Here is a 14,778-nt window from a genome sequence, read left to right on the forward strand (position 1 = left end):
AAGTTTACAACAAGACTACATAGTCTTATTAAATTTTCTAGGTAACAAATCCATAACTGCAATACTGAATGTCAGGCAATATTTCTAAAATCATCATTGTCTCTTCCATTCTTTCGTCTGCCTTTGGGCTGATGAAAAACATTAGGTCAAAATCAGACTCGGGAATATTTCCCTACTTCAGTAGATGTTCATTATCACTATGTAGTTGCATATGACATCTCTAAATTTGTTAATACAAGAGAGGAAGATACTCTTCACTCCAGAAGCTGGGTCATATTACCCTACAACTAGGCAGATACTATCCCACACAAATCCTCCTAGCCCAGAGATGGCAAACGTTTTAGAGACTGACGGCCCAAACTGCAACCCCAAACCCACTCATATATTGCAAAGTGCCATGTCCCTCTCACTTTCTAGTAATAAACTCTGATGAACTCTGTGCTGAGGTGATGGTGTGCATGCCACAGGTTCGCCACCACTGTCCTAGCCTCTTTCACACTCAAGTAATGTCAGGATTTTCTAGTGAAACTGATGATGTGACACTAACAACCTTTCCCACTATATTTTCCTGAGTGCTGGTAGATGGTAGACTGCAACTCCCAGCATTCCACATCATTGTCTACATTGACTAGGCCAGGGCTGCTGGACATAAGAGCCCAACAGCATCAGTAGGGCTGCATGATTCCTATCCTAGCTAAAGATCATAGAATCATAGAATCATAGAATTGGAAGAGACCACTAGGGCCATCCAGTCCAACCCCCTGCCATGCAGGAAATCCAAATCAAAGCATCCCCAACAAATGGTCATCTAGCCTCTGCTTAAAGACCTCCAAGGAAGGAGACTCCACTACACTCCGGGGGAGTTTGTTCCACTGTCGAACAGCCCTTACTGTCAGGAAGTTCCTCCTAATGTTGAGGTGGAATCTCTTTTCCTGCAGCTTGCATCCATTGTTCCAGGTTCTAGTCTCTGGAGCAGCAGAAAACAAGCTTGCTCCCTCCTCAACATGACATCCCTTCAAGTATTTAAATAGGGCTATCATATCACCTCTTAACCTTCTCTTCTCCAGGCTAAACATCCCCAGCTCCCTGAGTCGTTCCTCATAGGGCAAGGTTTCCTGACCTTTCACCATTTTAGTTGCCCTCCTCTGGACATGCTCCAGTTTCTCAATGTCCTTTTTGAATTGTGGTGCCCAGAACTGGACACAATATTCCAGGTGGGGCCTGACCAGAGCAGAATACAGTGGCACTATTACTTCTCTTGATCTAGACACTATATTTTTATTGATGCAGCCTAGAATTGCATTGGCCTTTTTAGCTGCCGCATCACACTGTTGACTCATGTTCAACTTATGGTCTACTTGGACTCCTAGATCTCTTTCACATGTACTTTCATTCAGCAATGTGTCTCCCATCCTATATCTGTGCATTTCATTTTTCTGCCCTAAGTGCAGTACCTTACATTTCTCCGTGTTGAATTTCATTTTGTTAGCTTTGGCCCAGCTTTCTAGTCTATTCAGATCATTTTGAATGTTGGTCCTGTCCTCTGGAGTATTAACTATTCCTCCTTATACTTGGGGGAGAGAAAGAAAGGGGAACCATTTTTCAAATGCATATAGTCCTGTGGGAAGTATGTCTGGAGATGATTGGGCTACACTGTACTTCAGACACAGCCCATCCCTTTGCAAGATGGTTGTACTATGACTGCATGATCAGTCATTAGTGTATGTGAAACTCTCTTGGTTTTGATACGGCTGAGTTTCTCAGAACCACCACGTGCAACTTTCCTCTCATTTCATATCAGGTTGTGAAATTTGGTGGGGGGGTTTTGGTGCCTCTTTTCTTAATTTGTACATTTAATTGCTTAACTGGAGTCTGACTTCTTATATATTCTGTATTCATAAAAGTATTCACATTATAGAATACAAATCATTCTAATTCATAAAAATATTCATATTATCTAAAGCATGCTTCCATATATTTTCCATCCTGTTTCACGTTTTAAAATGTGTATATTGTTTTATTTCTCAAATATGAAATGTCAGCCTCCCAAATAAGTAAACAATCAAGGCAAGATCCCTGTTGTCTTTCAGCAAGTCTAGGCACCAAAATACTTTTATCAAGACAATCAACCCTAACAAAAGTTCTTTCAGTTCCTACTATACATTCACCTTCCTACAGGATCATTCTAAAAATGATTTTTAAAACTGCTTCCATCTTTACACCAAATGCTTTCCTTCCTCTTTTAAACTTGTTAGCTAGGATAATGGCAACTTCCCAATTAACATTCCTATATCCCCCAAAATGTGAGTAGTTAAAGTGGTTGCAGTGGGACTTGGGGACCTTTCACACTTCACAGTTATAGCACTATGACTCTACTTTAATTGTGCTTCCAATCCCTAAACTCTATAGGATGTTAACATGGCAGTTAATGTGGACTAATAGCACTACAACTGTGTAGTGTGGAATGTCCACTGAACAAACCCAGTTCAAATTCTCACTGACCCATGAAATTCCTCGATCACTCTCTCTTCTTGATCTACCTGACCAGTTTGCCATGCATAACATTTTGAGCTTATTGGAGGCAAAACAGGATATAAATGTAATAAATGATTGAATACTCATAGACTTTCCTCTTCTCTGTGTTGTGGGCCTTTAAATGTTTTTTTTTTCCAGTTTCCTTTTGGCTGCTTTAAGCATGTCACTGTTTGTTTGTTTCTTTGTTTGTTGCTATGTTCCTGTATGTCAGAGAAGACAATCGGTTTCAATACTTTTTATACTGTACTATTTGCACAAAATGGAAAACACAGTTCTACATATAATTCTTAAAGCTACATAAATTAATGTTTGCTTTTAGAAATGTTTATATGCTGTTTCTAAATGTAACAATACCTCTTGGCCTTAGCAGTTCATGAATGGCATGGTTATTGGTAGGTTATATCATCCACAAGTGCCTGTACAACATCTTGTTTTTCTAAGTGTGTTTTGGACATCAGTAGAAGCTGGTGTGGTGTAGTGGTTGGAGAATTGGGCTATAACTATGGAGAACATGGTTCAAATCCTTGCTCTGACATTGAAACCTACCTTGAGCAAAGTCACATTCTCTCAGCTTCACAGGACGGTAAAAGCAACCCCCCTGTGAACAAACTTGCCAAGAAAACCCTATGACAGGTTCATGTTAGGGTCACCTTAAGTCGGAAAGTACTTGAAGGCACACAACATCATCAACAAGAAGCTAATACACCTTGGAATTTGTTACACATAAGGAGGGCTAATTAGAATAGTCCCTAGTCTCACAAAAGAACAAAGTTTGGCAAAATCCACATGGGGGTGATGCAGTACCTGGGAATGCAACAACAACAATAAGGTCCAGTAATGATACTTTCCATTAGTTAGTACTAATGTAAGATTATTCTGTATGATCTGGAATAACTCTACTCAACCCAAAGATGTGAATGCAGCCACCCAAAGAGCTTCATTCAACCAGAGCAGGAGAAGATCCCATCCTGGGAGAAAGGCAGGGTATAAATTCAGTAAATAAGTAAATACAGATAGCATGTCCCTCTCTTGATGAGATACTCAATACAGAATGCCATCTTGCCCAGGACAGTATGAGGATGTGAAGAATACTTGCAAATTGTTTTATCCTCAGTGAACACACTGAGACACCACAGCTGCTTGATGTTGTTGTTGACTGTCATCAAGTTGACATGGTAACCCTATGAATGAGAGAACTACAAGTCACCCTATATTAACAGCCCTGCTCAGGTCTTGCAGACTCAGAGCCATGGGCTCCTTGATTATGTCTATCCATCTGGAATGCAGTCTTTCTCTTTTCCTGCTGCCTTTCTCCTTATGAAACATTATTGCCTTTTCTAGTGAATCATGTCTTTTCATGATAAAGCCAAACTATGACAGTATCAGTTTAGTCATGTTAGCCTCTAGGGACAGTTCAGGCTTGATTTGCTCTAGGATCCATTTACTTATTTTTTTAGCAATCCACAGTATCTGTGGAATTTTTCTCCAGCACCACGCTTCAAATGAGGGGCTCGACACACCAATGATGAAGGCCGATCTGGGGGCAGAGTCGGGGAATGGCATCCACTTGATGCATGTCACTCACTGCTCCACATGGCGTGCGGTGTCATGGTGCTTTTCTGCTGCTGCGTCTACATGATGAAGCGCTAAAGAAATGTGGAAAAGCCAGGCACCATAAGGAGCTGCTTTTTGCGGCTACTTTTTGTGCCACAGAAAGCAGAAATTGGGGCCGTGGCATTGTCACGGCCCCAATCCAGCACTAAAAGGGGCAGCTCCAGGCCACACCTTAGGGGCAGTCTGTCGAGCCCCTGCGTTTATTTTCTTCCTATCAGCTTTCTGTACTGTGTAGCTTCCACAACCATACATAGAAATGGAAAATATAATGGCATGGACAATCCTAACTTTAGTATTCAATGAACTATGTTTACATTTCAGTGTCTTTTCTAGTTCCTTCATAGTTGCCGTTCCCAATCATACTCTTCATCTGATTTTGTAAATGCAGTCTCCATTCTGATTAAGGTCTGTGTCAAGGTATTAAAAATCTTGAGAGAGAAAAAGAAAAGAAAAAAGGGTGTGGCAGGGTATGGAAAATCACGAACCATTTCAATGTCTGCATCATCTACTTTAAAGTTATGTACATCATCTTAGATAATTATTTTTGTTTTGTTAATGTTCAACTGTAACCCTGCCTTTTCACTTTGTTCCTTTACTTTCTTCAACAATCAATCCAAGCTTTTGCTATTGTCTGCTAGTAGTATGGTGTCACCTGCATATCCTAAACTGTTGATGTTCTTTCCTCTACCTTTCACACCTCCTTTCTCCAAGACTAATCCAACCTTCTGTATATTTTCAACATACAGGTTAAAGAGTGTGATAAAATGCAGTCTTGTCTGACCCCACTGCCAATTGAAAATCATTCTTTTTCTCCATATTCTGTCTTGATGGTAGCTTCTTGTCCTGAGTACAGGTGACAAACCAGAACAATCAAATGTTGTGGACCACCCATTTCTTTAAGAGCAATCCATAGTTTATTATTATATATACAATCAAAAGCTTTGCTATAATGTATAAAGCACAGGATGGTTTTTGGACATTTGGCATTTCTCACTCCATAAATGGTAAAAGCCTTTGTTGGAAACTTTGAGCATCACTTTGTTTCCATGGGAAGTTAATGCAGTGGTCCTGTGGTTATGACAATCCCTGGTGTTGTCCCCTTTCTTAAGGACTGGAATGTACGCTGAGCATTTCCAAACTGTGGCCATCGTTTTGTTTTCCATATTGTTGTCAGGTTTTAGTTATAATGAGAGTAGATTCTGTCTCTCTAGCCTGAAGAAGCTCTATTGATATGCCATCTATATGTGGTTTTTTTATCTCTCCCAAGTGCTCTGAGTGGTGCTTCCACTTCACCTTCTAAAACTGTAGGTTAATTTTCAAATGCTTCTTCCTAGAATGAATGTGTCATCCTTTCATCTCTCTGATATATTTCTTCAGTGCATTATTTCCATCAGATTTTTATTTGTAGTTGGTCATGTAATGTTTTTCCTTGCTAGTTGTATAACATCCTCATTCTTGGTTTAAATTTTCCTTAGATTTCTTCTGGAAGAGGTCTCTTATTCTTCTTTTTGTTCTTTCCTTTTTTTTTGTCATCTTCTATTTCTCTGCATTGATTATTATAGTACTTCTTTTTGTCCTGCACACAATTCACTGAAGAGTTGCATTCAGGGTTCTGACTTTCTTTCTGTCACCGTTTATTTTTGTTTCTCATCTGTCCTTAACTGAAAAACTTCATCTGTCATCAATTGAGGCTTCCTTTTCTTTTTTGGCTGAATATAGTAAGTATATTTTTGCATTCCTTCTGTGCATGGATCCACACTGCAGAAATCATGCAGTTTGACACCACTTGAACTACCATGGTTCCATCCTACAGAATCCTACAATTTGTAGTTTTGTGAGGCACCAGCATTCTTTAGCAAAGAAGTCTAAAGACCTTGTAAAACTACAAATCCCAAGATTCCATAAGATGGAGCTACAGCACTCAAAGTAGTGTCAAGCTGCATCATTTCTATACTGTAAATGCACCAATGTCCCTGGCTTCCATCCAGAATTCTTCTGGCTCCTAGTAAATTAGGCTTAAGAATTCAAATCTCATTTTGCCCCACCTGAGCCACCATAATGCCAAATCTCAGTGGTGGGGCACCTAAGACCCTCAGGGGACATGTGCTGCCTCCCATAGTCTACTCACAAGTAAGTCACCCTGGCTTGGCAAACAGCATAATCAAATCACATCCCAAATACCAAGTCTCTGCATGTTTACTGAAAGTTAAGTTGTATGCCTGTTTACAAATAACAGTGTACATAATATATTTATGGATAAAATTAAACAGGAATTTAGAGCTGTAATGTTTCCCATGCAAAATCTTCTTGTTGTCACTCCTGCAAGTGTAAAGACTGAAAACAAAAATGAGATTTGTTTTCTGCAAGTTCGGTCCCCCCCTCCCCTCCCCGCCTTCCTTGTGATTTATGACAATTCAATTGCACTATTTTTCTGCCCAAGCTATCTTGTTATGTACTCTGTATATCACAAAAGGTTTACTGTGTACACAAAACACAAATAATACCTTTCAACTAAAATGCTTGTGATTCTGCATCGTTCTGCTGTGGCAACAACCTGTGGAGCATATTGTACTGTAAATCTGTGAGTTGAGACCTTGTTGAAATTGAAAGGGAAAGGCCAGTCAAAGAGAGACAGCTTGGATATGAAAACATATTTTTTCATTTCTGGAGGGGGGGCAGGACTTTCACTCAGCATGATCCTGTTTGAAAATAGTTGGTAGAGAAAAGACCTGCTGGGCATGTTGGAAGGTTTCTCTGCCTCCCATGAACATAGTTTAAAAGAAGGGGGAAGGAGGTAGACATCTCAAAACATGGTTACAGCAGGTCAGGGATGGAATGAGGAAGAGGTCTTGGATAGAAGAATAAAGATACTGTAGCAAATGAAAAGGACAATTCCCAGTACAATTTCTATGAGTTTAAATAGTCAATAAAAGTCTCTTGGAAGGAGAGTAATCAGGAATGTTATGACAGTAATCCATTCTAGATCAGAAACATGGGAAAATTACTCTTTTGAACAAAAACTTATGGAATCTCCCAACAAGCATGATTAGTTAGTTACCATGCCTGTTATTTACCAGGAGAATTCTGGGAGTTAGTATTTCCAAAAAACAAAAAATAAAAACCTTTCCCAAGCTTTGTCACAGATTACACACTGCAGAAAGTTTGAGTAACATCTCACATCATCTCAACCAGGGGCCAGCTCACACTACCTTAGCTACAAATAGCAGAGTGGGATTCAGCAATTCTCAGACAGGTAGTTGCCTGTTATCCTATTGCTCATGTTTTTATATTGCAGAAAAACCAAGCAAGTCTTCTTGTGCCACCATAAAAGCTAAGTCTTTTATTATGACATAAGCTTTTGGGGAACAGAATCCAATCCATCAGATGTATGGAGGATTGAGCAGCGAAGAGAGAGAGAGAGAGAGATGCATCCAAGCAGCCATTCATCTTTTAAATATATCAATTTTTGTTTCTAAGAACAAAAATGAAGTACTTAGAAACAAGAAGGCAGAAAGTTGTAAAGTCAGATATCTGTAAGAGGGCAGCCATGCTTTCTCAGTCATTTTGCCCAGGGCTCAGCTTCTATTCCAATTATTTTCCCTATAGTCCTTCTGTATCCTGTAATACCTACTATCAGATTTTCCGAAAACCACAAGGAACAAAATATAATCGTTCATGTCAAAAGCATCCAGACTACTGTCAATGTGCTTGCAGAATTTAGGTGTCTTCCTTTTTTTATTTGTGCAAATACATGAAGACTTGCTAATAATTAATGAAAGGTAGCCCTGTCCTAAGCCTCCAATGATTTATGATTGCAGATAGATACAAAGTTTACCAGGTTTGATGTAAGACCTGGCTCCCACAGAAACACAATTTCAGCATATCTGTTTTTTATTTCTTTAAGCAATTTTAACTCTCTTTTCAGCCAAAATGTCTCCTTCGGGATTATTATTATTATTATTATTATTATTTAAAAATCTCTGCCCTTAGGTTTACAAGCTAAAAGATCTGGCACAAAAGAAAAAAAGTTTAGGAGGGAGGTGGAAAAAATCCAAATCTGGACATTAGCTCTTAGAACGATATCACACGGGAGGAATGTCTCTCAATGACAAAAGAAAAGAAAGTAGGCCAATTTGAAAATGAAAGCTATTACGTAAATGGTTATCAAACGCACAGAAGAACACAGTGCCCATCCCAAAGCCAAAGTAGTGCAAATTCAAAACAAATTATCATATGAGTATGTACCCTTCGTAGTCTAGAATTCGAATTAGCATCACTGCACATGCTCCATGAGGGCAGAATCGGATTGTGACCTTTTTACACTTCTGGTGGGGCTTGTCTCCGATTGCCTTGTTTCACATTATTTCTTCATTAATTACCCCTTATTTCACATTATTTAGGCAATTCATGTTATTTGTGCATTCATTACCCCTTATTTTATGTTATTTAGGCAGTTCACCAATTCAAAACCAGTCAAAAGCAACCTTGTACTTGGTTTGAGCATTGGACTATAACTCTAGAAGGCAGGGATCAAATCCCACTGAGTGACCTGGTGCAAGTCACACCCTCTCAGCCTCCTCAGAAAATGGCAATGGCAAACCCCATCTGAATAAAACTGCCAAGAAAACCAAAAAAGCAGGATGGGGTCTCCAGATGGTTGTGTGTGTGTGTGTGTGTGTGTGTGTGAGAGAGAGAGAGAGAGAGCGAGAGAGGAGGCTGTGTTTGTGCCTTTAAGTCTCCAGCTAGGGGGGAATGAGGGGAGAGAAGGAGTCCCTCCCATTTGGGAGAGCCTTGCTGCAGTGAGGTTGTGGGGGCTGGGTTCTCTCTGTTCTAACCTGGCCCATGGGGAGTCCCATTGAAGGCAATGGCGTTGCCTCGCCATGAGTCGGAAGAGGGAAAAAGGGGAGGGTAAGCTGTGCAGGAACCAGAGCTGGTGACTAAGGCTGCATCCACACTGGAGAAATAACCCAGTTTGGCACCTCTTTAACTCTTTGTGGCTCAAGGCTATGGAATTCTGGGAGTTGGAATTTGTTGTGAGCCCAGAGAGATGCCCCTGAGGGGAGGAAAACAGATCCCCATTCCCCAGACTGCCCCACTCCATCCTCCCCCAAAGGAGGAGGAATGAGGGAAGAGGAAGAACTCTTTGGGGCTAATAAGGGGAGGGAGTTTTCTCTCTTTTTGAAGCCCTCTGGCCCAGGAGGAAGGAAGGCAGGCAGGCAGGCAAAAAGGTCCCTGAGGGGCACAAGGCGCCAGCAGCAAGCCCCAAGCCCACCTTTTTTGGCAGAGAGCTTGCAGGACGCCTAATGGAGAGCCTTCCTACCAGGTGCTTCTCCTCCTGGCTGCCGGGGAAGACCTAGGCGCCCCAGAAACCAAAACAAAAATGGAGGATCATGGGAATTGATGTAGGGGAATACCAAGGCCACAGCAGACATGCATATCACACCAAACAACGCCACATTGAATGCGAAGTAGCCTGGGACTAGGATTTGTGAATTTGCTAGTTCACTGAATGTACTTAATTTTGGATTGCTGTGGAATTGCGTTCAGAGTGCGTTCAGAATGCCAATGAATGCATGTGATAACCTTTCACACAATAACGTGAATACCCATGATTGCTTTCGGGATGACACTGGATTATACATCCAATTTCCATTGTGTGATAACAGCTTTAGTTTTAAAAGTTATAATGACCAGCAGGAATGGAAATAGTACAGAAACTTTTTAAAGAAAAAAAATTACAGAGTGAAATTTAGCGATATACCAAATAACCTGTTTAGTGCAAACCTGAAAGAGAATTTGTATAAAACTATTTGACCATGGCATTTCATACTACATGAGTTCCAAACAAGAAACCAAAATTGCTTACTGATTGACTGATTGATTAAAAAATTTTCTTCAAACAAAGTCAGCACCCACCCCAATTACAGTATCACAAAAATAGAGCAGCAATTAATGCCAACCCAACTCTTAGTATATTAACAAAGGCTGTACTCCTGTTGGTCTTGAGTTGCATTTATTTTTTCGGCTGCCACATCACACTTTTGTTGTTATTATTATCATTTATTTATATAGTGTCCTCAGTGTACATGGCACTGTTTACTAGTGATCAACTAAGATCCCTAGATCCTTTTCACATGTACTGCTCTCAGTCTCATTATATCTGTGTATTTCATATACTTGTATTTCCTATAGCTGTGTATTTCATTTTTAGCAAGAAACTAAATATAGTATTTATCCCTGTGGATATTCACATTGCTAGTTTTGACCCAGCCAAATCAATCTGTCAAGGTCAGTTGATCCTGTCCTCTGAAGTATTAGTTATCCCCCGTCTCCATTTGGTGTCATCTGCAAATTCCTTAACGTAAATTCAGGTAATGGCATGCTATTTTCGGGCAATGGGAAGCCAGTTTGAATGCAATGTGTATTCACAAATTGCGTGAAACTAGCGACTTTAAGTGAATGCATTTGGCTCCACTTTCTTTTCATTCGAATTTAAGAGAAATTCCTCCCGTCTGATAAACTCCACAGAGGCCAGGACATAACCTAGAGGCACCCCACTAGTCCCTTGGATGAAGATGAACCATTGGTGAGGACTCTTTGGACCCAGTCAGTCAGTTAAAATCCAACTACCATGGAGCCATGACAGTTAAAGTGATGTCAAATGACATTATTTTTACAGTGCAGATGCACCTGCAAGTTACCCCTCAATTTGATGCATACTGTTGCTGCCCTTCTGTTCACTAGGGCTCTGCATGATGTAAAGCAGTTCCACATCTAAGCCGCTTTTCATCCTGTAGTGAGTACAAAACAATCTTTTTAGAAACATGCAACAACAACAAAAACAATGATCATTATCGTTAATAAGAATAATGTTTAATCAGAGAGCCAGCACAGTGTAGTGATTTGAGTGTTGGACTACTCTGGAGACCAGGACTCGATTCCCTGCTCAACCATGAAACCCACTGGGTGACCCTGGACAAGTCACACTCTCTCAGCCTCAGGGGAAGAAAATGGCAAACCTCCTCTGAACAAATCTTGCCAAGCAAACCCCAGGGTAGGCTTGCCTCAGGGCCACCATAAGTTGGAAACAATTGGAGGCACACAACAACAACAACATGCAATAACACTGATTTTTTATCACTATCCCTATTAAACATGAGAGCCTGAGTGGTGTAGAGGTTGGAGTGTTGGACTATGACCCTGGAGAACAAAGTTTGAACCCCTGCTTGGCCATGGAAACCCAGTCTGCAAATCACACTCTCTCAGCCACAAAGGATGGCAACGGCAAACCCCCTCTGAAAAAACCTGCCAGGATAGGTTCACCTTAGGGTCTCCATAAGTCAGAAATGACTGAAGGCACACAACGATGGGACGTACTAAAACAAATGACAGTACTTGCCCATAGGAAACCATACTTGCCCATAGAGAATCATTGGGGAACACTTGCCCATAGGGAATCATTGGAGAATACCTGCCAGTACAGAATATAGAGGCTGGGTTGCTAAAACATTCAACACCAAAAAAAGGGAATCCATAAATGATTCCCTATGGGCAAGCATTCTCCAGTGTCTCCTATGGGCAATCATGGTTCCCCTATGGGCAAGTATGGTATCATTCTCTCTGAGAGTATTCTCCAGTGTTTCCCTATGGGCAAGTATTCTCCAGTGTTGCCATAGGGGCAAATAATCTCTCCTTCTCTATGAGAGTATTCTCCAATGATTCCCTATGGGTAAGTGCTGTCCTTTGTTTTAGTGGCTCCCCACCACCACCACCAGCAGCACATGCTGGGACTGGGAGCGGCAGAGATGGGCAGAGGAGAAGACGGGGGGCGGGCTTTCCTCTGCCTTGGAAAACTACTAGTCCCACCCCGGGGAGGGCGGGATCTTCTTACCGGTGCAAAGAAGCCCCTGGTGAAGTCTCTCCTCCTCCTCCTCCTCCTCCTCCTCCTGCAGCCGGGGCCAGGCTTCCTCCTTCAGCCGCATCTCGCCTCTCTCCAACTCCGCGGGTGGGAGTTTGCAAAGCCCTGCGCGATCCTCTTGCCAAGCCCTCTTGCTTTGTGGGGGAACTTTCCTCCTTCCCTTTCTTGGAGGGACTCCTCGGTGCCCCTGCCCTGGAGCCCTCTGGGCATGCCTTTGCCCCCCTTTGGCTTCTCAGGGATCAGCTGCTGGATCAGCCCCTCTTCAGGGGGCCTGGGAGGCACTCAGGATGGAGAAGAAGCCCATGGACCATTACCTGCGCCGCTTGAAGCAGGAGTTGGTGAGCAAGGCTGGCTGGAGGGAAGTAGGGAGAGGGGGGACTTGGGGGTGAACAGATGTCCTCTCTGCCAAGGAGGACGAGGCACTGCAGAGTGTAGGACCATCTCCTGGTACCATGGAGGACCTGACCAAACAAAAGCCCAGGGTGACCCCAGACGTTTCAGGAAGCCCTGGAGGACCAGGACCAAAGGAAAGCTCACAACACTTCCTAAGCCCTCCTTACCGATCTCCTTGACTATATATAAGTCAACCTCCTGTATAAGTGGAGTTTGGGGGCCAAAATGATGGATTTTGATAAGACCTGTGGTTAAGTCGCCGGTAAAACTTATAGGGGCATCTAGCAAAGGATCTAAAGAAAAGAAAACAATGCCAAAGAACTGACAAATCCCAGCATTCATAACTGTTTGCGCTCACTCTTAAGGATGGATGGGTGGGTGGATGATGTGATTTTTAGTTTGGGTTGTTTTATAATTGTCATTGTCTTATTTTATGGTTGTTGCCCACTTCGATCCTTTGGGGAGAGGCAGGCTATAAATAAATTTATTATTATTATTATTATTTTAATGAGAGGAGGGAGTAGTGCTTACAGGACATATTGTTTTCTTGCCTTTCACCAGGGGATCGTTCCTTTTAAATAAGAGTTAAGATACAGTTCCTACATTTTGACCCATGGCTAAATCGACTCAGGTTTTTATTTTCTAGACTTATACATGAGTATATATAGTCTTTTTTTAAAATTGCATTTCTTTCAAGGCTTTATATCTTGCCTTTCTCCCACAATGGGATTCAAGGTAGGTTACCATAATTTTTTTTAAAAAAAGACAAAATCATTTAAAAAGACAGAAGTAAAAAAAAGTTTAAAAAACCAATTAAACATTATTACTAGTAATAATATATTCATATGTTGAATTTAAGTGTCAATTCGTGCTTCCCAGTCCTGCTCCAAATGGAGGACAGTTTTGAAATTCCTCCTGTACAAATGGTTGAAATGTAGGACAGGTCCTGGAAGAAGAGGACTTCTGGTCAGCCTGGGGCTGGGAAACATAATGGGAGGGGGGACTTCAGAAGGCAAGGCTGCAAACTCCATAGGCTGGCCCTCTTTGTAACTTCTCAGCAATGAATTCAAAGAGATAGTTCTGTTAGTTTGGAAAAACAATATGCAATGGGATCTTGTAGCACCTTTAAGGCTAACTGAAAGGAAGAAGCTGGGAGCACGAGATTTTGTAGACTTGAGACTACTTTCTGTTTGGAGTGGAGAGTCCACTGCATCCCATGCATCTGAGGAAGTAGGGTCAAGTCTAAAAAGTAGAAGTAAGCTCATGTCTATGAAAATTCATGCTCCCTATGATCTGTCTCTGAACTCTCCACTCCACCCCATTCATCTGAGGAAGTAGGCTCCAGTCTACAAAAGCTCATCTGTCATCTGTCATGCCAAGAAAACCCCATGATCTGCCGCATGCATCTGAGGAACTAGGCTCAGGTCTACCAAAGCTCATGCTCCCAGCTTCTTTCTTTCAGTTTGCCTCATAGGTGCTACAAGATCTCATCAATGAATGTTGCTTTGCTCTCTCTTTCTCTGAGCAGTCCCCTCCTCCAGCTCTGTTTATTTCCCAGGATTTGTTATGAAGCTTCCAGCATCTTTCCTTTACAGCTGTGTAGCCTCCAATAATGCCTCACATAGAGGGAAAGACACACACAAACAAACTTCTGGGGAATTTTTCAAGCCACCCAGGACAAGAAGCGATGGGGCGGAAGGACTTCCCAGTCCAACTGCATATCTTTAGTCAACAGCTCCATCATTGAGAAAATGGGCTCTTTCAAAATCTGTTTGCCCGCCTCAGCATTTCCTCTGACAGGGAAGCTAAATCCAGTTGACACTGAGGCCTATTTATTTATTATGTTCTGTGTGTGTCTTTCCTCCTGGTACGGAAGATTGAATTGCTTCGTCTCCATTGCTAGGAGCATGGAAACTTTATAGTGAAACCCCTGCCTGGCTTTGCTATTCCTGTCAAGGAATTGCCTTCTGTTTGTATAACCGTGACAGGCGGCGGTGAACTTAGTAATCAGTTTAGACACAGAGTCGATCACGAGCCCTGAAAGCGGCAGTCTAGGATTATATCACATCACAACCTGTTACCGTCTTCCTTGGAGCAATTTCCCAGAGGGGTTGCCATCTTAGTTTCTGCCAGCATCTAGAACTAATGCATAGACAAAAAGTGTCCTGTGGCACCTTCACAACTAACTGATTCATTTTTCACATGCGGTTTTGTGAATTAGAGCCTGCTTCTTCAGATGCATGGAATATAACATTCAAAGCTCAGAGATAGATAGATAGATAGATAGATAGATAGATAGATAGATAGATAGATAGATA

At 41.7% G+C, this 14,778-nt stretch overlaps 1 protein-coding gene across 2 annotated transcripts in view; it reads left to right on the forward strand.

Annotated features, from left to right (window-relative positions):
• Positions 1–11,816: 11,816 nt before the first annotated feature.
• INKA2 (inka box actin regulator 2) overlaps positions 11,817–14,778 on the forward strand; it is a 49,245-nt gene continuing 46,283 nt past the window's right edge. The window contains exon 1 of one of the 2 annotated variants that reach the window (XM_042464585.1): positions 11,817–11,878. In XM_042464585.1, the coding sequence (XP_042320519.1) occupies positions 11,849–11,878 (30 nt within the window). In that variant the 5' untranslated portion in view covers positions 11,817–11,848. Of the gene's footprint in view, positions 11,879–12,142; positions 12,406–14,778 lie in introns of those variants that run through there. The other variant, XM_042464583.1, reaches the window with a different exon arrangement.

This window comes from Sceloporus undulatus, chromosome 4 (genome assembly GCF_019175285.1).
Source record: "Sceloporus undulatus isolate JIND9_A2432 ecotype Alabama chromosome 4, SceUnd_v1.1, whole genome shotgun sequence".
Classification (NCBI taxonomy): Eukaryota; Metazoa; Chordata; class Lepidosauria; order Squamata; family Phrynosomatidae; genus Sceloporus; species Sceloporus undulatus.